A 26,860-nucleotide genomic window follows, 5' to 3' on the forward strand; every position below is an offset into this window, starting at 1 on the left:
CGGGAACCGCCGGCGAAGACCATGAAGGGAGAAGCCGCAAAGCGCTTGCGATGTCGAATGCGATTGAATGCGCAGACTCACGGACATGAGGTGAGCTGGAAAGAGTCGGCCCAGTGACGTGTAGTACCGCACACTGAACCGACAAAGAGCATGTGTGAGTGGGCTGCTTAAATACCCTCCGGGCTCCTCCCATAAACTCAGGCCACCATACTGGCCTTCTTATATATATGTTATCACATGTCTGAAAACATTAATTACATGTTCTTTTAAACGTTAGTTTCACTGTTTGAATTCGGCTGCACCATAATCTCACAATATCTCACGAGATTACAGGCAGTCCACCCACTTTTACACAGATCTCGGCTGTTTTCAGAGAAAAAACTTCACCTCTGTTCACCATCTGAGAACTGAAGTTCTCAGTTTATTAAACCGGCTGCAGAGGAGATAATTCTCCTCATGAGAACTGCCGTGAACTGAACGAAGAAAAAACTTCACAGTTTATTAAACGGACACCCAAAGCTGAAAGTCTGCAGTTACAGCCCATCTTGGTTTCATTTCAAATCCATTGTGGTGGTGTATAGAGCCAAAAAGATTAGAATTGTGTCGATGTCCCAATATTTATGGAGGTTAGGATGAAGGAAAAAAGCTGGGACAGCCGCACTCCAAAAAAACTCCTCCTTTAATTAAAAATCAGAAAATACATGCCTGTGCTGTTTTTTGCTGTGGCATGTATTTTGTGATTTTTAATTAAAGGAGTTTTTTTGGAGTGCGGCTGTCCCAGCTTTTTTCCTTCATCCTAACCTGCATTTTGATTGCACTGCCTGCACCCTTGGCTCGGACCACAGGAATCAGATTACCTGGTTCTCTTTGAGCGGTTACCCACTCTCCAATATTTATGGACCTGACTGTATTTCACTTTATTATTATTATTATTACTGACAATATTTTTGTGGAATAGGGCAGCTTTATTTGTCAAATACACTATTTATGCCACATTTTTTATTCTTTTATATATTCTTATATTCTCAAGATTCAACAGTTTTTAGTAGAAGGTCCCCTGAGGCCTGAATGTTATTTCAAGGGTTCTTCCATGTTAAAAAAAAAGGGTTGAGAAAGTCTGATCTATCCCCCCATAGCATAAATTCATACCCACTTCACTGAATCTGATGCATTTCACCTACATTTGATTTCCAATCCTTTTGCTTTTATAGCATGTCACTGCAGATGTTGGTATGTGTGTGTTTGCTGTGGGAAAGGTCTGGCAGCCAATTTAGCCGCATGGTCTGCAAAGGGACTGCCCTTGGAGATGGGCTCTGAATCATTTGTGTGTGCTTTGCATTTTAACGCCGATACTTCCCATGCCAGCAGTACTGCAGCTTGCAAATGGGAAACAAAGTCAGCAGCACGTTGAGCAGATGTACCCGGCTGAACTACGAAATCCCTCGTTCCTAACACAACGTTCCATTGTGAGTGTGAGAAAGGAAAGAATGATGAATCTGGATGTATGCCCGTGATAAAGGCGTCACAAAAAGGAACATGGTGACAAGGCCAGGAGCGAAATAAGGAAACATAAGAGCGTTGTCACCCTAGAACAGGAAGCGCCCGAACAAGGACATTCATGGCAGGGGGGACGGGACATTTGCCGACCGCAATACATATATATACATTGTGGTTTTGAAGTGGTTTACCGGGGCTATGGCTATTGGCGATTGGTTTTCTCATGAAAGTGGTGCAAGTGGCTAATTAGCCACTCGATTGCTTTCAGAAGCAGTCACTCCCCGGTGTTTCTCAGGCTTTCTGTTTTTACTGGCGTGTCCAGGAAATGATCTGACGGTTTGTCCCGCTGGCCATAGAAGTTACCAGAAACCAGATTGTCTCAGATTACCTCTATGACCTTGGAGGTCTGGAGCGACGTCATGATGTCTCGTCTGGCCCAGGGTGGAAGTCAGTGGCGGTGCGTCCATAGTGGGTGCAGGAGCGCCGCCCCCTCTCTCCTGCACCCGTCAATCGACAATACATAGATTCATGCATTGTATGAATCTATGTATTGTCGCCGCTGCCGCCCCCTATTCAGGAGTCCGGCCCCCTGTTGAGCACCGGCCATCTGAATAACAGCGGTGGGTGTGTTTTGAAAGTGCCTGTGGGCTCTAATCGGCTTCCAAATGGTTAAAAAGTGGGCGTACAGGCTGTGCGTTCCCTGGTTAACACTCACCCGCGTCTCAGCCAATCAGGTTCACCGGGTCTGGTTACCGGTCACCTGATTGGCTGAAGCGACATCAAGGGCAGGAGAAGGGAGCGTGGAGGAGGATGGTAAGTGCCGAGCGGGGGGGGGGGGGCAAACAGGCGGTATTTGATGGGGCAATCTGGCGGTATTTGAAGGGGCAAACTGGCTGCATTTTACGGGGCAAACTGGCGGTATTTGATGGGCAAACTGGCGGAAATTGATGGGCACAGTGGCTGTGTTTGATGGCGACAATTGATGGCAAAATGGCTGCAATTGATGGCACAGTGGTTACAATTGATGGGCACAGTGGCTGCGTTTGATGGCACAGTGGCTGCATTTGATGGCACAGTGGCAACAATTGATGGCACAGTGGCGACAATTGATGGTACAGTGGCGACAATTGATGGGCACAGTGGCTGCGTTTGATGGCACAGTGGCGACAATTGATGGCACAGTGGCGACGATTGATGGCACAGTGTCGACAATTGATGGCACAGTGTCGACAATTGATGGCACAGTGGCGACAATTGATGGCACAGTGGCGACAATTGATGGCACAGTGGTGACAATTGATGGGCATAGTGGCGACAATTGATGGGCACAGTGGCGACAATTGATGGGCACAGTGGCTGCGTTTGGCACAGTGGCGACAATTGATGGGCACAGTGAGGCTGCAATTGATGTTTTTTTTTTTTTTTTCGTTTGTTTGTGCCCCCCCACAAAAATCTTGAGCACCAGCCGCCACTGGTGGAAGTAACCATTTTTTTTTTAGACAAAAGATCAATTTTTTGAGGGGGGTCTTTTGCTTTTAAAGGTAGAGGAGAGGTTTGGGGTCTTATAGACCCCAGATCTTTCCATGAAGAGGACCCATCATCCTTATTTGTATTACAAGGGATGTTTACATTCCTTGTAATAGGAATAAAAGTGATAGAAAAATAATAATAATTTTTAAAGGGACAGTGTAAAAAGTAAAATTAAAATAATTGAAAGCGCCCCCCATCCCTCCGTGCTTGCACACAGAAGAGAACGCATATGTAAGTTCTCACTACACGCGTGAGGTATTGCCACAGACGAGTGAGAGCAGTAATTCTAGCACTAGACCTCCTCTGAAACTCTAAATAGGTAACCTGTAAAAAATACCCCAACGTTATTATCCACATAGGTATCACCAACACCTTAATCCAGGGAAACCTAGTGTTCCCCCAGAGGTGGTTAGGGGTTCCTTGAGCTGTGGCTGATTGACTTCCCATCTTATGGTGCCTCCACGGTTCCAGGTCCAATGCCACATGGCAGAACCAGTGGTATGACACCAATGAACATTTAGCTGTCTGTTGGGCTCTGATCGCCACTGTAAGGATTTCATTCCTTCTACTGACCACCAATGTAAGGGGAATTTTCCCACTGATCCCATTTTTGCAAGGGTTCCCCCGAAACCTGAAAATTATTTCAAGGGCAAAAAGGTTGAGAAAGCCTGCCCTAATCCAATCATCATGGAATGTGTTAAGGCAGATGTTGATTATCCAAGAACAGGATGGGAGGTGTACACATTGTAGCACCACTCTGTTCTAATTACATAATCCCATCCTTGGTGTCTGCATAGGTGTTCATTGTTGGGGTATTCTCCTAACACTGAAGAATTGGCTTGGAGAACCTACAAAATGTCTTTAACATTACAGAACAAGGCCAGTTGAATGGGACTAATTACTACTAGATATACCAGATATATGAAGAAAACGTGATATTCCGCGCCTAAGTAATATAATGAAATTAAACCTAAGTATAAAAACTCAAATTAATAACAGCTGCTCCTCAAAGTAGTAAAAATACTGATATAGTGATGGTGAGGGCGCTATATAAGTGTGTAAATTTACCAATTATAACTCATAACTAGCAAGTTAAAAAATTGCAACATACACATTAGTAGTGAACAATGAGTGTGTCACCCATGTGCTAGGAAAGTCTGCTAAAAAATAATATATATAATTATATAATATACACAATTAATATATAATTAGAAAGTCCCAATAGAGAATTCAGTGCAAAATACAGCAACATTTAGCAAAATTGCTTCCAAAAATCTTGATGTCTTATTCCAAATTGATAACAGATTCCTTCACCAAGATAAATTTTATCATCTTCACCCGAAGTGCTCAGAATATAGATTGCGATTACCAGCTGGAGATGACTTCTTTAATTAAAAAGATAGTCATAAAAAGCTTTTGCAGGATTGTGCCTGCACACATGTAGGAAAAACTGGATCTGGGAAGATAGCCTTATACTCGGAATGTAGCCGGGAACAAAAAACAGAAGGTGCCCATAGCGTGATATCGTTTATTTAAAATAGAACATATAAAAATAGCCAGATGGCCTCTTACATTAAAAAGTACTGGGGCTGCAGGCGTGTCGGATATTGTAGGGGTCCCGTACGCTCAGGCTTCCCAGCCGCGACATGTACTCCCTCCGATTCGGATGTCTCCACAGTAGCCGGGGACGGCCTGGGTATACACGTGACCAGGTATTGCCGCCGACGTACGTTTCGTAGTGTTTACGTCATCAGGGCGCATTTTTTTTATATACCAGATATAGCATGACCTGGATACATGGGAATCTTCACATAAATTCACATATTAGCAAATATGGAGCAGCAGCCATTCTGCTATGCCATCCAGCACTGAGGCTGGATGGCATAGAAACAAATTGTTGGAGATGTTCCCGACTCATGTGCGCTGGCATGCGTTCCACCCTGCACCGCTGTGAGCCAAAGGGAACCGGAGGTGACCTCGGTATGTGACCAAGTGACGTACCGAGGTAAAGGGTCAACTACTTGTGGTAAGCTGCCACCTTTTGAGCACTTTTGTGGGTGTCCTTATTAGAGTCAGTGAAGGTGGACCATTAACAGCTTTTATCACTGGATATGATTTCACTGGATGTTTGTGGAAATTGTTGTGGATCTTGCAGTACACTACAGTTCTATGGACTCATAGCAGCACATGAATCTATTGAATTTATGTTATTGTGATTATTTATGGAATATTGTTATATTATATTCATTTATTTTTCACTTAATGATTACTAATTATCAAGCTTATCTATTAGGCACCTGTCACGATGGGGACTAGATGTTAACGTGTTTTTTTTAGATATTTAGGTTATATTAGTTAGGCTGGTGTTTCACTTGCTATTCATTTATTAATTCATTTTTGATTATAGTTATTTTTATTTAAAGCGGGGGTTCACCCTATTAAAAAAAAAAAAAAAAAAAATGTTTATTCTACCATTACATTCGGCATCGTAGCGCGAGCTACGGTATGCCGGTCTTTAATTTTTAATCCCCGTACTCACTGTGCTATGGATCATTGAAGATTCCGGGGAATGGGCGTTCCTATGGTGAGAGAAGGTGATTGATGGCCGGCCCTGGCACGTCACACTTCTCCGGAAATAGCCGAAATAGGCTTGGCTCTTCACGGCGCCTGCGCATAGCCTGTGCGCAGGCGCCGTGAAGAGCCGAGACCTACTCCGGCTGTCTTCGGGGAGCGTGACGTGCCAGAGCCGGCCGTCAATCATCCTCCCTCTCCATAGGCACGCCCATTCCCCGCGGGAGTCGGAATCTTCAATGATCCATAGCACAGTGAGTACGGGGATTAAAAATTTAAGACCGGCATACTGTAGCTCGCGCTACGATGCCGAATGTAATGGTATAATGATGTTAAGGAGGGTGAACCACCGCTTTAATAGCTATTAGCGCAATCACCCGGTTTTTTTTTTAATCCACTTTGCAGCAGTGGTATCCACTGTTTTTTTGAGGTGCCGCTCATATTTAGTTTAATTTTTGTTTAATTGCACATTTGGCGCGAGATACATTTTTTCTTTTTACTCCTAGAGTTCCTCCAGAGGTTAATAGGGTCCTTTTTTCAACTTTTATTGCATGGAAGTTAGAGTAAAACTAAAATAAAAGAAATAACATACAATCAGTATACACAATATACAAATATACAGTCCTAACACACTAGTCTAACTAGGGAAAGGGATATGAACATACCGGCGATGTTTCCATTAGGCTGACATTAGAATTGCAGCTGAATAGGTGTGGAGTTCTCTGGAGAAGGTGCATGAATGAAGAAGGAAGATGGCTACTGGGGGCTGTCTCTCAGACCTCATGGTATAGTCCACAGGAATTATGGGAAGCTTTTAAGCAACAATCTCTATCTACCTTCAGTAAATTATTCACAGTATGTAAAAGAGCCACTAGATGGCGATATTACAATTTACTTTAAATCTATTAGCATATTCAACAATTAACAAAGAAACATAAGAAAACCTTGCTGAAGGCATGACAGTGTATTTTATGCACTCATCCCCAATGTAAAGGGGTATTCTCAGGCCCGGATTTACTCCCTATGCCGTCCCAAGGCCGGCCCACTGGGAAAAATTCTGATATTCCCGATGGCCAGTCCATCCCTGCCCCCTGTTGCTGCAGCGCCGCCCCTGCACCCACTGCCGCCCCGAGGCCTGGCCTTGGTGGCCTTGCCTGGAATCCGGCCCTGGGTATTCTTTCCCTTGACCACCAATGTAAGGGGCATTTTACCGCAACAATGATATGGTTTTAGCAGCGTTTCCAGGAGACCAGAACATTATTTCTGGTACAATACATTATTATTGAAAAATGCACAGATGCAGATCAGCGGGTCACCCATGCAGGGGGATCCCTTGTAAAACACAGAAATACACAGAACATCAATGAGTGAACAAATAACAGGTCTATATTGTGGAACAGGTGCTCAAAGTATGACCCCGCAGCACAGGTCCGCAAAGATGACCGAAGTCCAAAGGCACCGGTGACTTGTCGTTAAGGTTCCCCTATCGAGATGGTTCCTGTAAGGACTACGGAGGCGCAATCCTTGCCGACGGAAATCTCCGAACCTCGGCCGGCATTCAGGCTCATTCTTTAACATCCCTGTGGATTGGAGGATGTTAAAAAAAGAGCCAGGAGGCCGACTGGCCACTTTCCTCAAATTCCACGTCGCCCTGGATGCCGGCCGAGGTTCGGAGATTTCTGTCGGCAAGGATTGCACCTGCGCAGTCCTTACAGCAGGGGTGCCCAACCTTTTGAAGCCCAAGGGCCACTTAAGCGACTTGGTAACTGGTCGCGGGCCACAATCAGTGGAGGGGGGTGGATGGCAGGTCCATGTCCGGTCTGCATATGCAGAGTGGACACAGCTGGATTGAATTGGAGGTAGGACACAAGTCGGCTTACATCTGCCACTCCTTGGAGGTGAATGGAGGGTCCAATTGGGTCAGACTGACCATGTGAAAGGGGCCCATGGCTGCTTACACACTGATGCACAGTGGTTTACCCACACTGTGGGGGCAACACAGTATACCTTTGGCTTTTCTGCACTTTGCAATAGACTTCTATTATATTCTTCAGGTGTGGTGCACTTTCAGAAAGCTCACCAAACTTGCAGGTAATAATAAACTGACCTTTAATAACAGTATTCTATTCCATCCCAGAGCAGGAGGTCGCGGGCCACATCAAAAGTGTCCGCGGGCCACATGTGGCCCCCGGGCCACTGGTTGGGCATCCCTGCCTTACAGGAACCATCTCGATAGCTGGAACCATATCGGCAGATCACTGGCACATAACAGGAAAGAATGAGGGTGAGAACGGGAGGAAGCCCAGAGTGGAAAGGAGAAAAAAGAGAGAGAGAAATAAAGAGAAAAAGAGGGAAATAACCAAAATAAAAAAAGGGGGGGAATAAGGAACGAGGGGTTGAGGGGAGTTGGAGGAGAAGTGGGGGAGGATCAGGGAGGGGGAGGGGAGAGGGTAAGATACCCACAGGCTTGGATTTAGGCCAGATCATTAATTAAGAAGTGCCCAAACTGGTCGGGTGCAACGTGGAGAGCGCATATGAGCACCAAGAAGACCAACATTTAAGAAACTTGGCATGAGAGTCGTGTAGAATACTTGACATGTTCTCATTATTCATAAGGTCAGTCAATATGCAATGGATCTCTTTGCGGCGATAAACAGGTAAGTCGCCAGTTTCTGTTGGTCTGAAAACAAGCCCTGAATCGGGGCAACGCAGCAAAGCCAGCTTGGCACCCTTATGAACGGATACACGGAACGAGGTTTGAAGGACCTCAAAATTATTTCAAGGGTTCCTATGTTGTAAAAAGGCTAAAATAGAGAAAGTAACAGAGAAGCAACGAGAAGCTCTTGTATAAAGGTTTTGGATATGAATTCATTTGCTAATGTGATGTTGGTATTTTTGTTTTAGGCTCCAGGAATGGCCTGGGCTTCCATTGGTCCAAGAGGTCCTGATGACACAAGGGATACTAACCTATAATCCAGACTGGCATAATAAAGGACGTCTGACTGAATCAGATCTTAGTGCTGTCCAGGTAATGAAATGTAATGTGGCTCAATTACTTAGACCAGGGGTCTCCAAACTGCGGCCCGAGGGCCAGATGTGGCCCGTTGCTAGCCTTTATCCGGCCCTCAGGGCTTTATTCCTTCCACTGATATGAGGCACTATTCTTCCCACTGACTCCAACAAGGGGGCACTTTTTCTTCCACTGATACCAATGATGAGATACAATTACTCTTACTAATAGGGGCGTATCTTACTGATCGCAAACTATAAGGCCATATTTATTCTCACCAATGCTGGGCCCGGGGCTTTTTCTGCCCCCCGCTGGCCACAATCCAGCCCTCCTAAAGGCTAAAGAACAAAAAACTGGCCCTTTGTTTGAAAAGTTTGGAGACCCCTGACTTAGACTGTCGTCATTTAAAACATGGAGATTTTAAAGTCTATGTCAACCCAACTCATACTTTTTTTCATTTTGGATAGAATTTGAAAAAACAAAAACAAAAAAAAACACAACCACTGTTAGGTTTTCACGTCTATCTGAGGCTCTGTTAGGCCCCGTACACACTATTATGCCCTGGACACACGAGCGGAATGTCCGTTGGAAAAAAGTTGGATGGTTTTTCCGACGGAATTCCACTTAAAGAGGAGTTCCACTTAAAAATGGAACTTCCGCTTAATCCACTCCTCGCCCCCTTACATGCCACATTTGGCATGTAATTTTTTGGGGGGGGAGTGGGGGCTTCAGGAGAAGGGGACTTCCTGTCCCACTTCCTCCTTCCGCCTAGGGGCTGGAAAGGCGATTCGCTTAATCGCCTTTTCACAGCCCCTCCCTGTAGGCGAGCGCCTGTCCAATCGGACGGCGCCGCTCACGCATGCGCACTGCCGCTCGCGCATTGCGCAGTGGGTGCCCGGCCGTGAAGCCGAAAGCTATCACTGCCAGGTGCCCACACTAGTAATGAAGACGCCGGCCGGCGAGGGGGGGCGAGGAGCGGAGCCCCGGCCGGCGCGTCGCTGGAGCCGTGGAGCAGGTAAGTGTCAGTTTATTAAAAGCCAGCAGCTACACTTTTTGTAGCTGCTGACTTTTAATAAACTTAAAAAAAGGGTGGAAAACCGTTTTAAGATTGGCTTCCATACAAACGGTCACACAAAGGTTCTCTGAAATTTCGAGGGGTAAAGGGGTTGTAAAGGTTTGTTTTTTGATTTTCTAAATAGGTTCCTATAAGCTCGTGCATTGTTAGTTCACTTACCTTTTCCTTCCATTTCCCTTCTAAATGTTTTTTTTTCTTGTAAAGAAAATACTACATATAATATAAATGGTAATATAATATACAGTACATTAACATATGATTCTATTTATATCATATGATAAAATATAAATAATATACTGTAATATAGCATAATATGGTCATTTATCACCAAAGATACAAATCTACATTATATAATATGTATATAATAATACTATATTATATACTGTATATAATATAAATGATACAATGTAATAGAATATATATTAACATATGATACTGTAAAGATAATATATATAATACTATATACAGAATATCATATAATAATATAAATAATTATAAACAATCCTATATAGATAATAAGATATAATATATAATCATTTCTGACAACTAAATACAGTATATAATACAGGGCTCGACAAATCCCGGGCGCCAGGTCGCCATGGCGACGAGAAATGGTGTCCTGGCGACTTGGCTTGGAAGCTGGCGCCATCTGGTGGTGAGCCGTGGGTATTACAAGTTATTACCACCAGATGTGTGAGCTGGCGCCATCTGGTGGTGGCCATTGGTATTACAAGTTAAGCATTACATGTTAAACAGCACTTCTAATGTAATTTTTCACTATTTTTCACTGCCATCTTCTTCCCTCTAAGTAGAACCCCCAAACATTATATATATTTTTTATCCTAACACCCTAAAGAATAAAATGGCGATTGTTGCAATACTTTCTGTCACGCCGTATTTGCGCAGCGGTCTTACAAGCACACTTTTTTGGGAAAAAAATTACACTTTTTTTAATTAAAAAAATAAGACAACAGTAAAGTTATCCCCATTTTTTTTAATATTATGAAAGATAATGTTACGCCGAGTAAATTCATACCCAACATGTCACGCTTCAAAATTGCGTCCGCTCGTGGAATGCCGACAAACTTTTACCCTTTAAAATCTTCATAGGCGACGTTTAAAAAAATCTACAGGTTGCATGTTTTGAGTTAAAGAGGAGGTCTAGGGCTAGAATTATTGCTCTCGCTCTACCAATCGCGGCGATACCTCACGTGTGTGGTTTGAACACCGTTTACATATGCGGGCGCTGCTCGCGTATGTGTTCGCTTCTGCGCGCAAGCTCGTCGGGACGGGGTGCGTTTTCTGGCTCCTAACTTTTTTAGCTGGCTCCTGGATTCCAAGCAAATTTGTCAAACCCTGATATAATATACTATAAATAATTATTTATGATACTTTGTAGATAATACGATATAATATAAATAATATATGATACTATATATACTAAGAAAATATAATATATTATATGGTGCTATAATATCATATATGTATATGATACTATATACAGAAAATAATATAATGTAATAATACTGTCATATAATATAAATAATATATAATGATATAGGATACTATAAATATAATATATGATACTATATACAGTAGATCATATATTATATAAATAATATAATAATAATAACTAATCATATATTATAATATATTTTAGATAATATAATGTGATATATTATAATATATAATAATATATTACAGGAAAATGATGCCCGGTCGCACACAGGATCAGCAGACTGTAATGCCGCGTACACACGATGGGTTAAACCAATGAGAATGGTCTGATGGACTGTTTTCATCGGTCAAAACCGATCATGTGTGGGCGCCATCGGTTAGGTAACCATCGGTTAAAAAAAGGCACAAGGGGCCATATTCTTAAATAAAGTAGGCGGGCGGCGCGTAAGCCATTTACACTCTGCCGCCCCAACCTACAGGAGCAAGTGCTGTATTCCCCAAACACTTGCTCCGTAGTTTGGGGCGGCGGAGTGTAATTGGCCCGGCGTATCCCCGCGTATATCCAAGGGGGCGGCTTCTATTTAAATTAAGCGCGCCCCCGATTCTAAGGAACTGCGCATGCGCCGGGCTTAAAATAGCCCAGTGCGCATGCTCCAGTTCTCGGCGTAAAACATCAATGACGCCGACGTGTGCGTCATTGACGTAAAGTCGTATTCAAGAACGACTTAGTAAAACGACGTACCCGACGGGAAAACACGACGCGGACCCGACGCCATACTTAACATGGCCTACGTGGGACTGGTGTAAGGTTACCCCTCATATAGCAGGGGTAACCTTACGCCTACGCAAACGACGTAAGCGACGGTTACGCAACGCAAATTAGTTCGGGAATCGGCGTATCAGGCTCATTTGCATAAACAAATGAGACCTGAACGTAAACGCCACCTAGCGGCCGGCGGAGTAATTACATTTAAGATCCGACAGTGTAAGTGACTTATACCTGTCGGATCTTCAGCGTATCTATGCGAAAATGATTCTAAGAATCACTCGCATAGATACACTGGCCAAAAAAGAGAGATACGACGGAGTATCCTGAGATACTCTATCGTAACTTTACTCAGAATATGGCCCCTTGTTTTAAAATGAACCGATGGATTCCTAACCGATAGGACAAAACTGATCGTTAGTAGGCACGACCATCGGTTAAAAATCCACGCATGCTCAGAATCAAGTCGACGCATGCTCGGAAGCATTGAACTTCGTTTTTTTCAGCACGTCGTTGTGTTTTACGTCACTGCGTTCTGACACGATCGTTTTTTTAACCGATGGTGTGTAGGCGCGACAAACCATCAGTCAGCTTCATCGGTTAACCGATGAAAACGGTCCATCGGTCCATCCTCATCGGATGGACTGATCGCGTGTACGCGGCATTAGAGTACATTAGTATATACTACAGGGTACATTGCTACTTTCCTGCTCACAAAGTGGTGATTTAGCTTGTTTGTGCATAGTGATTTATGGTCACTGGCAACATGATAATGGTCATGATGGAGTAATTTCTGTGGAATGCATGATCATATAATCAGCTCTACACTACAACGGCAATAACACATAATGGCTCTTTGGAGGTTTGGTAAAGTTGAATGTCACTCTGCTTGCTGGAGATTAATCGTTCCACTAAGAGAACAAAACATTGAAGTGCTGCTGAGAACATTGTCCGCTATTAGTACAGGCACCCTTTGCTACGTAGATGTACACAACAGGCCTTTGGACATGGATGACTTCCAGACAGTGACCTTGCTATGTGGACAAATGTCCACCATTGTTTACAGAACAAGTAATAAGTCAACATTTTGTTAGGCAGCATTGGGACTAAGAGGAGTGAACAAATCGAAATCCCCCACAAACCTCCGCTGCCTCCTAAATTAAATCTAAAACCAGGCTATGGATATTCAATATTTACATATTCTAAATAATTAGTAAATGAGCTTTAAAAAAAAAAAAAAAGCCACCACTGACCTACGTAGCTGTATGCATTGCAGAGCAATTAATTCTTAACGTTCATGGCAGAAAAAAAAGCCGCCACTGACCTACGTAGCTGCATGCATTGCAGAGCAATTCATTCTAAGGCCCCGTACAGACGACCGAACATGTCTGCTGAAACTGGTCCGCGGACCAGTTTCAGCAGACATGTTCGGTCGTCTGTACAGCCGAGCGGACAGGATTCCACCGTACATTTGCCCGCCGGGCCTTTTTCGAGCGGGCAAATATTTCTAAACATGTTTAGAAACATGCCCGCTGGAATCCTGTCCGTCGGACATGTTCGGTCGTCTGTACAGACCTACCGTACATGTCCGAGCGGCCGCCATCCCTCACATGCGTCGAATGACTTTGACGCATGCGTGGAAGCATTGAACTGCCAGGGCCGCGCACTTCACCGCGTCATCGTCGTGGCGACGGCGCGGCCTCGTCGCCGCGTATCGAGTACGCGCGGATTTCTGTATGATGGTGTGTACAGCCATCATACAGAAATCTCCGGGCAGACATGTACGCTGAAAACGGTCCGGCGGACCGTTTTCATCGTACATGTTTGCTCGTCTGTACGGGGCCTAAAAGTTCATACTGTTCTCCAGGCCTCTTTCTCCACATCTCAGCTCAATCTGATTGCCCTTCAAAGCTGCTGCTTTCTGTTTACATTATAGGTGGAAGGCTGAAAGGCTGCTGGAAGGGGGAGCTAGGCTGGCAGAAAGGGCGAGCAGGAGTAGCTACTGGAAGGTGGGAGTAAGCTGACCAAAGATCCTGAGTTACTCCTGGATAAACGTGACCGGGGGTGAGCTGATGAGGCACTGCTGGGAAGGGAAAAGGGTAGCTGAGTCACTACTGGGAGGGGAGCAGGGGGGCTGAGCTGATGAGTCACTTCTAGGGTGGGGGGCCAGGGCAGCTAAGACACTACTGGGAGAGTAGCAAGGTAGCTGAGCTGACGAGTTACTGCTGGAAGGGGGAAGTAGGCAGAGCTGAGCTCCTTAGTTACTTCTAGCAAAGGGGAGGAGGGGGAACTGAGCTGCTGAGTCACTCTTGAAGGGTAAAGCAGGGTGAGCTGAGCTGCTGAGACACTGCTGGGGTGGGATGGGGTACTGGGTAGCTGAGACACTACTAAGGCAAATACTTTCAATCATATCTTCAAATCTTGGTTGAGCTGAGTTATTATTGACTTCCTTCATAATCTCTCTGTATTTGGCTCCATACCATTGTAGAGCCTCCTCAAAGGAAGTTGATGATAGAAGACTTCTGTCTGTAAAGCATTGGCATTACAGGTCGGAACAGGTAGCAGATAGCTACATACCACCCAGAAGGTGTCATCAACTGCTAGTCCCGCTTTGAGGTTTTCGTTAGGGAGTCCATCATAAATAATTTGTACTGGCCTGGGGTGCAAGCCCCCCCGCCCAGTCTTTCCCTGAAGGTGAGCCATACAACATATCAAGGCTTCAGCTGGATAAAGAGGAACCCTGCATCAGACATAGTGATAGTACTTGAACAAGTATGTGCTACCGAGGACACCTATACTGGCCTAATATGGAATACTCCCTGGAAAACTGATGTCCCCTTGGATTATTGGGTCTGCAGACCCAACCCATAGCCCAAACAGGTCAAATATGCTCTCTCCTTCCCACCCTACAGCCTCAGTCATTAGACGCTTTGCGGTGCATTATTTAAGATTTGCCATTTGTCTGGACCCCCCAATTACGTCTTTGTGGGGTTCATAAGGTTCTTGAGTTCTACACATTAAGATGGTTTTGTTAAGATCCATCAGACCAAATTTAGGTACTTTGCTTGGATCTGAAGAAATACATTTAATGAGGTATCAGTGAATACATCTGCATTAAATGTTTTTTTTTTATCTGCTTTGAGTTACTTGCCATTGAAGAACAGCTTGACTTGTTGTGGTTAGGTATATGTTGACACGTTGGCAACGGGCTGACGCATTGTAAAGTTTAAATATGTGAAGATATGTTGCCAGCACACCATGGATCCATGGTCAATAGTCCAAGAGTTTATTTAAAGCAATTCAAGTGCAACGTTTTAAGGCCACACGGGACTTGCTCTTTCCTTCATACAGTGGGACCAGGACAGGGTGGCTACATTCCTACATATAGTGGGATCAACAGAAGGTGGCTTTGTTCCTACATACAGTGGGACCAAGAGAGGGTGGCTATGTTCCTACATACAGTGGGACCAAGAGAGGGTGGCTATGTTCTTACATACAGTGGGGCCAAGAGAGGGTGGCTAAGTTCCTACATACAATGGAACCACGACGGGGTGGCTACCTTCCTACATACAGTGGGACCAAGATAGGGTGGCTAAATTCCTAAATACAGTAGGACCAATAGAGGGTGACTAAATTCCCACATACAGTGGGACCAAGAGAGGGTGGCTAGGTTCCTACATACAGTGAAACCAAGACAAGGTGGCCAAGTTCCTACATACAGTGAGACCAAGAGAGGGTAGCTAAGTTCCTACATACAGCGAGACCTAGACAGGATGGCTAAGTTCCTACAAACAGTGGGAAGAAGAGAGGATGGCTAAGTTCCTACATACAGTGGAACCAAGACAGGGTGGCTACCTTCCAACATACAGTGGGACCAAGATAGGGTGGCTAAATTCCTAAAGTACAGTAGGACCAAGAGAGGGTGGCTACATTCCCACATACAGTGGGACCAAGAGAGGGTAGCTAGGTTCCTACATAGAGTAAGACCAAGACAGGGTGGCTACCTTCCTACATACAGTGAGGCCTAGACAGGATGGCTAAGTTCCTACATACAGTGGGAAGAAGACAGGATGGCTAAGTTCCTACATACAGTGGGAAGAAGACAGGATGGCTAAGTTCCTACATACAGTGGGAAGAAGAGAGGATGGCTAAGTTCCTACATACAGTGGGACCAAGAGATGGTAGCTAAGTTCCTACATAGAGTAAGACCAAGACAGGGTGGCTACCTTCCCACATACAGTGGGACCAAGATAGGGTGGCTAAGTTCCTAAATACAGTGAGACCAAGACAGGATGGTTAAGTTCCTACATACAGTGGGAAGAAGAGAGGGTATCTAAGTTTCTACATACAGTGGGAAGAAGAGAGGGTATCTAAGTTCCTACATACAGTGGGAAGAAGAGAGGGTAGCTAAGTTCCTAAATACAGTGAGACCAAGACAGGATGGCTAAGTTCCTACATACAGTGGGAAGAAGAGAGGGTATCTAAATTCCTACATACAGTGGGGCCAAGAGATGGTAGCTAAGTTCCTACATACAGTGGGGCCAAGAGAGGGTAGCTAAGTTCCTACATACAGTGGGAAGAAGAGAGGATGGCTAAGTTCCTACATACAGTGGGGCCAAGAGATGGTAGCTAAGTTCCTACATACAGTGGGGCCAAGAGAGGGTAGCTAAGTTCCTACATACAGTGGGAAGAAGAGAGGGTAGCTAAGTTCCTACATACAGTGGGAAGAAGAGAGGGTATCTAAGTTCCTACATACAGTGGGGCCAAGAAATGGTAGCTAAGTTCCTACATTCAGTGGGAAGAAGAGAGGATGGCTAAGTGCCTACATACAGTGGGGCCAAGAGATGGTAGCTAAGTTCCTACATACAGTGGGAAGAAGAGAGGGTATCTAAGTTCCTACATACAGTGGGGCCAAGAGATGGTAGCTAAGTTCCTACATACAGTGGGGCCAAGACAGGGGGGGGGGGGCTATGTTTCAACATACAGTGGGATTAAGTTGGAGTCATGTGTGGCCCCCAAACATTGCAGCTGCCTTGCTATGATTGCTTTAGATAAACTCTTGGACTGTTGACCATGTATCCATAATGTGCTGGTGACATAAGTTCTTATTTAGGTTGATACCAGTGAACGGCAGTTGTTACAGCACTCGCTTTACTTCAGGCCTGGCCCAGGAATGTGTGCAATGGGAATGTGTTGGGTGGTTGTGCGTGCACAGTGACCGTGTGACTTGAAGTGTTGTATAGGTATAGCTAAAACATTTTTCTTTAGTTGTAGGGAAGAATTAGAACCCCTTTAAATTTTGTATTGCTTGTGTAATAGTACAAAGACGCTCCACTGTGCCCTTGTGGGTTTGGTGAGGATATTCCTTCATGGGTTTAGCTGGCAGCTCCCCGTCCATACACCGTTACAAGTGGCCCTTGTAAAAAACTTCAAAAGTAAGAAATGGTGGAAGTGCCAACCCACTAGTAAGTGTCCACGATCGTCTTTCTTAGACTGCTGTAATTCCTGTTTGTATGATGAATGGAAATTTCCCATCAATAATATCACAGTAGTGTAGACTTTAGAACTACCACTGGTTGGCCCCAATGAAGGGGGGCTTTTGTAATCCCAAAAACACATTGGCTTTTTTAACATTTTTGACTGCTACCTCTAATAAAGACCATTCTGATTTTTTTTTATTCCAGTTTGTTGCCACAGCTCACTGGTGTAAATAGGCCCTTATGCCTCGTACACATGAGCGGTTTTCCAGTCGTCCTGGTCAGCATTCCAAAATTAAAGTGAGGCTGTAAAAAAAAGATCTTGGTGTCTCCTCCTAATATCAGACAAAACAGTTGAGGTCTGTAGTATGTAAAAACAAACATCATTTAACCGCTTAACGACCGCCGCATGTACATATACGTCGGCAGAATGGCATGACAGGCATAACGACGTTCCCGCATGTCGCTGCCTAGACGTGGGTCGGGGGTCCGATCGGGACCCCCCCACGGTACATACGGCGGTCGTTAATCATGTGGGAGCGATCTGGGATGAGGGGGCGGCTATTCGTTTCTAGCCGCCCCCTCGCGATCGTTCCCCGGAGCTGAAGAACGGGGAGAGCTGTATGTAAACACGGCTTCCCCGTGCTTCACTGTGGCGGCGCATCGATCGTGTGTTCCCTTTTATAGGGAGACTCGATCAATGACGTCAGACCTACAGCCACACCCCCCTACAGTTGTAAACACACACTAGGTGAAACATAACCCCTTCAGCGCCCCCCTGTGGTTAACTCCCAAACTGCAACTGTCATTTTCACATTGCTGTGAAAATGACAATGGTCCCAAAAATGTGTCAAAATTGTCTGAAGTGTCCGCCATAATGTCGCAGTCACGAAAAAAATCGCTGATCGCCGCCATTAGTAGTAAAAAAAAAAAATAATAAAAATGCAATAAAACTATCCCCTATTTTGTAAACGCAATAAATTTTGCGCAATCCGACCGATAAACGCTTATTGCGATTTTTTTTACCAAAAATATGTAGAAGAATACGTATCGGCCTAAACTGAGGAAAAAAATTTTTTTTTATACATTTTTGGGGGATATTTATTATAGAAAAAAGTAAAAAATATTGCATTTTTTTGCAAAATTGTCGCTCTATTTTTGTTTATAGCGCAAAAAATAAAAACCGCAGAGGTGATCAAATACCACCAAAAGAAAGCTCTATTTGTGGGAAGAAAAGGACGCAAATTTTGTTTCGGTACAACATTGCATGACCGTGCAATTATCGGTTAAAGCAGCGCAGTGCCAAATTGTAAAAACACCTCTGGGCATTTAGCTGCATATTGGTCCGGGGCTTAAAGCGGTTCTCCACCCTAAAGTGGAGTCCCGCTGATCGGAACCCTCCCCCCCTCCGGTGTCAAATTTGACACCTTTCAGGGGGGAGGGGGGTGCAGATACCTGTCTAAAGACAGGTATTTGCACCCACTTCCGGCCACACGCTACGGGCAAAAGACGGGTTTTTCTGACTTCCCGTCTGTCGCCCGTTGTGTGCTGGGAACACTCGGCTCCCAGCACACAGCGTGTGAGCCAATCGCGGGCGCAGCGCGACTCGCGCATGCGCCGTAGGGAACCGGGCAGTGAAGCCACAGCGCTTCACTTCCTGGTTCCCTCAGCGTGGATGGCGGGGGGAGCAGCAGAGAGACGAGCGATCGCTCGTCCTCTGCTGCGATCGGCGCTGGACTCCAGGACAGGTAAGTGTCCTAATATTAAAAGTCAGCAGCTGCAGTATTTGTAGCTGCTGGCTTTTAATATTTTTTTCCCATGGCACATCCGCTTTAAGTGGTTAAAGAAATTTATAATAACATTTTTATAGCATTCAAAATGTTGCTATGGGGCCCTATAAATTATAATTAGGGCCCTAGGTCTAAGGTAAGTATCTCTTTTCTACTTATTTTTGTTTTTTGTAATATTTTTACTTGCCATGAGGATACTAAGTAGCAGTACCTTGGATTTTGTTGGTCCACATCGTTAAACATAGTCACCATTTAGCTAATTCTTGACCATCTAATTACTCCTGTCTCCTCTCTTTGTGCAGTCATGTGATGTGGACGTGTGCTATGGAATGTGGTCAGCTGACCCCTCAGTCTATACGTCAAGTCACCATTTCTCGTCAACCAGGAGTTGGCTTTGGATTTGTTGCTGGCAGTGCAGGACCCGTTGTTGTACGATCTGTCATTGAAGGTGAAACTAAAAGATTAATTCATTTTTTTATTATTATTATTTCAGTCTATTCCATTGTAAATAATAATTTATTGAAGTAACATCTGAAACTTGCTATGTAATCATTTCACGTGCAAGTTCAGAGCATTGTATATACACTATATTGGCAAAAGTATTGGGACGCCTGCCTTTAGACACACATGAAATTTAATGGCATCCCAGTCTTAGTCCGTAGGGTTCGAAATTGAGTTGGCCCCGCCCCTTGCAGCTATAACAGCTTCAACTCTTCTGGGAAGGCTGTCCACAAGGTTTAGGAGCGTGTCTATGTGCAGGCCCGTCAAGTTCCTCCACCCCAAAACTCGCTCATCCGTGTCTTTATGGACCTTGCTTTGTGCACTGGTCCAAATCATTTGGTGGAGGGGGGGATTATGGTGTGGGGGATGTTTTTCAGGGGTTGAGGTTAGCCCCTTAGTTCCAGTGAAGGGAACCCTTAAGCCTCGTACACACGTTAGGTTAACCAGAGGACAACGGTCTGTCCTAGGTTAACCTATGAAGCTGACTGATGGTCCGTCGTGCCAGATCGTGTCAGAACGCGGTGACGTAAAACACAACGACGTGCTGAAAAAAACGAAGTTCAATGCTTCCAAGCATGTGTCGACTTGATTCTGAGCATGCGTGTATTTTTAACCGATGGTTGTGCGTACTAACGATCGGTTTTGAACTATCGGTTAGGTATCCATCGGTTACATTTTAAAGAAAGTTGACATTTTTTTATCCGATGGTTAAATAACCTATGGGGCCTACACACGATCGGTTTGGACCGATGAAAACTGTCCTTCAGACCGTTGTCCTCTGGTTAACCTATCGTGTGTACGAGGCCTTAAGGAGTCAGCATACCAAGACATTTTGTACAATTTCATGCTCCCAACTTTGTGGCAACAGTTTGGGGACGGCCCCTTCCTGTTCCAACATGACTGCGCACCAGTGCACAAAGCAAGGTCCATATAGACATGGATGAGCGAGTTTGGGGTCAAGGAACTTAACTGACCTGCACAGAGTCCTAACCTCAACCCGATAGAACACCTTTGGGATGAATTAGAGCTGAGACTACGAGCCAGGCCTTCTCGTTCAACATCATTGCCTGACCTCACAAATGCGCTTCTGGAAGAATGGTCAAACATTCCCATAGACACCCTCCTAAACCTTGTGGACGGCCTTCCCAGAAGAGCTGAAGCTGTTATAGCTGCAAAGGGCAGGGCCAACTCAATATTCAACCCTACAGACTGGGATGCCATTGAAGTTCATGTGCGTGTAAAGGCAGGCGTCCCAATACTTTTGACAATGTAGTGTATGTCCCTACAGACCAGAGCTACTCTTTGGAATGTAAAGAATATCTATAGCATTGCATGTTTTACTATGCAAATCCATGTATTGCTTAATTTTTTTTGTGGCAATATAAAGAGGAGTTCTAGACACATGTCCATTGAGTTCAACCAAAGGACAAAAATAAATAAATAAATAGCATTGCCAGAACCCTTAGCCTGCAGCTGATCAAGTCGAAGGCTAAACTCCTATAAGGCAAGGTCCAGTTGACGTGGTGTTATTGCTTATAACCATGAACATTCAGTTGTACCTAAGGGTACCTTGATGGGTGATGGCAGGGCCGTTTGAAGGAATTTGGGGGCCCCAAGCAAAGTGGGGGCCCCCAAGCACCCCCCCACCCGCATGCAAAACCTACGTTAACGCTACACTATTTTTTTTTTTCTATTCTTACCTCCCCTTCTTCCCTGTAGGCTACCGCTGTAGCGTGGCTGAGCTCCTCTTCCCCAGTCCCCTATCAGATAGTGCCCGGGCCAGGCCCCGGGTATCGTGCGGTACAGGAGATTCAGTTTCCTGTGTTCCCGGCCGGACTGAAAGGAAGTGAGCACTCAGTGTGCACTTCCTGTCAGTCCGGCGGGGAACAGGAAACAGAATCTCCTGTACCACGCGCGATACCTGACAGGACTCCAGGTGGATGGAAGAGGAGCTCGGCCATGCAACAGCCTGGGAAGGGGAAGTTGGGGGGCCCCAGGCCAGCTCGGGGCCCCAAGCAATTGTTTGTTTTGCCTGTTCTGTAGCGACGGGCCTGGGTGATGGCACCTCATCCCTTCACACAGTGGAAACCAAGTATAGAAAAAAATGGGACTTTCCTGGTGCCATCCAAAACCAGCAACACAAATTATTCAATAAAATGTATATTTATTATTGGTTTAAATGTTGTTGGTTGAACTGGATGGACTTGTGTCTTTTTTCAACCAGGTTAACTATATGTCTTAATAAAATAGTGTACGCCAACATAGTTGTCACATACCCGATTGGAGGCCAAATTGACAAGTGGGCTTCCCTTGTGGCTAACTGTTGAGTATCCATGGTGGTAGGAAAAGGGAGAGCAAGACCCTAAGAAGCAAGGGCGTTGATTAGGTAGATCTGCTGGAGATTGCTTGAAGAAGTGTCTACTGGGTAGCGGTCAGCTGATCTGTCAAGACTGTTGGCAGGACCACTGCGGGTCTTGGAGATGTAGCAGGACCAAGGCAGCGACCACAAGCGAGATGGCACACACCACAGAAAGAGGCCAGACTGGGAGAAGCATATAGATCAGTGGTTCTCAACCTGGGGGTCGGGACCCCCTCGGGGGTCAAATGATGATTTGCCAGGGGTCACCAGATCCTGAGATGTTCCTGAAGCCCGCACCACTCTTCCAGACTTTTTGCGGCCGCCCACTTCTTGGAGCCCGCGGCCGCCCACTCAGCCTCTTCACAGCCGCCCATTTAGTTCACGACATGGGTTGGGGGCAGAGACTAGAGGTCAGCTGACTGGTGAGGAATGTGAAGTGGGAGGGGCTGGAGGAGACCCCACCTCCAGATTTTGGCATAGGTGTTACTGCTACGAGACACCACGAAGCTGGGGACACAGAGAGTAACACTGCCTGTGATTATAGTTGCCATTAACCACTTTACCCCCGGAAAAATATTGCTGGTCAAAGACCAGAGTACTTTTTGCGATTCGGCACTGCGTCGCTTTAACTGACAATTGCGCGGTCGTGCGACGTGGCTCCCAAACAAAATTGGCGTCCTTTTTTCCCCACAAATAGATCTTTCTTTTGGTGGTATTTGATCACCTCTGTGGTTTTTAGTTTTTGCGCTTTAAACAAAAATAGAGCGACAATTTTGAAAAAAATTAATATTTTTTACTTTTTTCTGTAATAAATATCCCCCAAAAATATATATATATAAAAAAAAAAGAATTTTCCTCAGTTTAGGCCGATACGTATTCTTCTACATATTTTTCGTAAAAAAAAAATCGCAATAAGCGTTTATTGATTGGTTTGCGCAAAAGTTATAGCGTTTACAAAATAGGGGGTACTTTTATGGCATTTTTATTAATATTTTTTTTTTACTAGTAATGGCGGCGATCAGCGATTTTATTTGGTACTGCGACATTATGGCGGACACTTTTGACACATTTTTGGGACCATTGGCATTTTTATAGCGATCAGTGCTATAAAAATGCATTGAATTACTATAAAAATGTCACTGGCAGTGAAGGGGCGGGGAAGGGGTTAAGTATGTTCCCTGGGTGTGTTCTTACTGTAGGGGGGGTGGCCTCACTAGGGGAAATCACTGATCTTCTGTTCATACATTGTATGAACAGAGGATTAGCATTTCCCCCCCTGACAGGACCGGGAGCTGTGGGTTTACACCCACAGCTCCCGGTCCCCACTTTGTAACGAGCGATCGCGTGTGCCCGGCGGCGATCGCACCCGCGCACGGGAGTCGGGGGCGAGCGGGGGGCGCGCGCGCCCCTAGTTGCCTGCGAGAGAGCCGACGTAGAGCTACGGGCTCTCGCGCAGGAGAGCCAACCTGCCGCCGTAGAATGACGGCGGCAGGTCGGCAAGTAGTTAAAAGTCCCCACTACAGTTTTCAAATCAGCAGATGACCTTGATCAAGAGCACCTAAGTTGGCCGATCAGAACTCCCCCCAGCACTGCCACTCATTTCAACTACTGTTAGGGGTCCCCACAACTTGGGAAATTTTATCAAGGGGTCACGGCACTAGAAGGTTGAGAACCACTGATATAGATGGAGGCCAAGGTCATACATGGAGAAACCAGCCAGGCGTTAGGCAGGAGCATGGTCAGGAACGGAGTCCAAGTCATATAGATGTGTCTTTGATTGATTTGTCCAAGATCTTAGCTTTGGGTCCACTAGACATTTTGATTGATGAGTCTTTGATTGATGTGTCCAAGATCTTAGCTTTGGGTCCACTAGAAATTTTGATTGATGTGTCTTTGATTGATGTGTCCAAGATCTTAGCTTTGGGTCCACTAGACATTTTGGTTGATGTGTCCAAGATCTTAGCTTTGGGTCTGTCATGGACCTGGCCTTGCAGTGCTAGAATGTTTCTACTTGAAATCCTAATTCGTGTATATCAGAAGATGGGACATTACTGACAGTTCATTGCAGGAGATACTGGAAACATTACAAGTGGTATAGTTGTCCTGACTAGGTCAATAGACAATGACCCTTCAATGCTTAGCTCAGACTATTGAAATGCTAAGTGGAACCAGCTTGTGAAATACCACTAGACATTTTGGTTGATGAGTCTTTGATTGATGTGTCCAAGATCTTAGCTTTGGGTCCACTAGACATTTTGATTGATGTGTCTTTGATTGATGTGTCCAAGATCTTAGCTTTGGGACCACTAGACATTTTGATTGATGTGTCTTTGATTGATGTGTCCAAGATCTTAGCTTTGGGTCCACTAGACATTTTGGTTGATGAGTCTTTGTTCAAGATCTTCACTTTAAGTCCATTAGACACAAGCACTAAAGCCTTGATGAAGGGGGATTGTTTGGACCTTTGAAACATGTTGGCTGCACTTTTGTGGAATCCAATAAATATTTTGGACCCTGAGACACATTTGGTGCTCTCGCTGGAGCTTAATCAATTAAGCTGACCTCTGCCCCTCGGGAGGGTCCCCTTTTTGTGGAGAGTGGTCAAACTTAAACCATTGGGCTGAGCGAAGTACTTGTATTGATTGGAGATTGATGTCCAACGTCTTGCCCGTATATCTCCTTGGAGTGCAGGACCTGCAGTCAGTGACGGCTGATGGGTGTTATATAGCTATTTGCTTCCTGGTCAGACTTGTGGAATGCTGGAAGAATACAAAACTGTGAGGCCCCGTACACACGACCGAGAAACTCGACGGGCAAAACACATCGTTTTGCTCGTCGAGTTCCTTGTTCGGCTGTCAGAAAACTCGTCGAGCCAAATTTTCCCATTGCCCAACGAGGAAATAGAGAACATGCTCTCTATTTGGCTCAACGAGTTTCCCGACTGGTTTCTCCGCGAAAAGTGTACACACGACCGGTTTTCTCGACAGAATACGTCTCCCATCGAGTTTCTTGCTGGATTCTGCCGAGAAAACCGGTGGTGTGTACGGGGCCTGAGATGTGATCTGCTTATTTGTTAAAGGAAGCTGAATGTTGAGGATTATTTGTGAATATAACATTTCGAATGCAGCAGCCATCTTGTTCAGTTTATAGAGTACTGAGTTACAATAAACCAGGTTCTATAACCACTTGCCGACCATTTACGTTGGCAGAATGGCACGGACAGGCAAATGGGCGTACAGGTACATCCCTTTAAATTTGCCGCCGCGTGGGCACGTGCGCGCTCCTGCCGCGAGCTCCATGACCGTGCCCGCGGGACCTGCTGACTCGATGTCCGCCGGTGTCCTGCGAGCTGAAGAACAGGGAGATGTAAACACAGCATCTCTGTCTAGTGACAGGACACTGATCGTCTGCTCCTTCTCATCGGGAGCAGCGATCAGTGCCGTGTCACAGTAAGCCCCGTCCCCTGACAGTTAGAATCACTCCATAGGATACACTTAACCCCTTCCTAGTGGTTAACCCCTTCACTGCCAGTCACATTTACACAGTATTCAGTGCATTTTTATAGCACTGATCACTGTATAAATCTGAATGGTCCCAAAATAGCGTCAAAAGTGTCTGATGTGTGCGCCATAATGTCTCAGTTACAATAAAAAATATATACTAATAAAAATGCCATAAAACTATCCCCTATTTTTGTATTCACTATAACTTTTGCGCAAAGCAATCAATAAACGCTCCTTGCGTTTTTTTTTTTTTTTCACCAATAATTAGCCGGATTCACGTAGATCGGCGCATCTTTGTGTCGGCGTAGCGCATCTCATATGCGCTACACCGACGTAACTCTGAGAGGCAAGTGCAGTATTCACAAAGCACTCGCTCCCTACGTTGCGCCAGCGTAACGTAAATTGGCCGGCGTAAGCCCGCCTAATTCAAAGTAGGAAGGTAGTGGGCGTGATATATTTAAATTAACCGTGACCCCATGTAAATGAAGGGCCGAACGAACGGCGCATGCGCGCACATGCTCAGAATCACGTCGCATATACTCCCTAAGATACGACGACTCAATTGCGAACGACGTGAACATCACCTACGCCCAGCCCCATTCAGGTACGACTTACGTAAACAACGTAAAATACGACGGCTGTTCCGACGTCCATACCCTAACATGACTTACACCTGCTTTATGTGGAATAACTTTACGCCGGACGTACGCCTTACGTAAACGGCGTAGATTACAGCGGCGGGCGCAAGTACGTTCGCAAATCGGCGTATCTCGGTCATTTGCATATTCGACGCGTAAATCAATGGAAGCGCCCCTTGCGGCCAGCGTAAATATGCGCCCAAGATACGACGGCGTAGGAGACTTACGTGGAGCCAAAATTCAGGCGTGTCTTATTGCAAGAATCAGGCGCATAGATACGACGGCGCATCAGTGCAGTTACGCGGCGTATCAGAAGATACGTCGGCGTAAGTGCTTTCTGAATCCGGCTAAATATGTAGAAGAATACGTATCGGCCTAAACTGAGGAAAAAATGTGTTTTTTTAGATATTTTTGGGGGTTATTTATTATAGCAAAAAGTAAAAAAATATTGCATTTTTTTCAAAATTGTCGCTCTATTTTTGTTTATAGCGCCAAAAATTTAACCCGCAGAGCTGATCAAATACCACCAAAAGAAAGCTCTATTTGTGGGGAAAAAGGAAATAAATTTAGTTTGGGAGCCACGTCGCATGACCGCGCAATTGTCAGTTAAAGCGACGCAGTGCCGAATCGCAAAAAGCGGCTCGGTCATTTGGCAGCCAAATCCTCCGGGGTAGAAGTGGTTAAC

General features: G+C 45.2%; 1 protein-coding gene across 1 annotated transcript in view; it reads left to right on the top strand.

Annotated features, from left to right (window-relative positions):
- Nucleotides 1-26,860, top strand: part of FRMPD3 (FERM and PDZ domain containing 3) — a 166,435-nt gene that overhangs the window by 52,737 nt on the left and 86,838 nt on the right. Inside the window, exons 2-3 of the mRNA XM_040322776.1 lie at nucleotides 8,503-8,626; nucleotides 19,477-19,622. Of these exons, the coding sequence (XP_040178710.1) occupies nucleotides 19,484-19,622 (139 nt within the window). The 5' untranslated portion in view covers nucleotides 8,503-8,626; nucleotides 19,477-19,483. The remainder of the gene's footprint in view (nucleotides 1-8,502; nucleotides 8,627-19,476; nucleotides 19,623-26,860) is intronic.

The sequence above is a fragment of the Rana temporaria genome, chromosome 9, assembly GCF_905171775.1.
Source record: "Rana temporaria chromosome 9, aRanTem1.1, whole genome shotgun sequence".
NCBI lineage: Eukaryota > Metazoa > Chordata > Amphibia > Anura > Ranidae > Rana > Rana temporaria.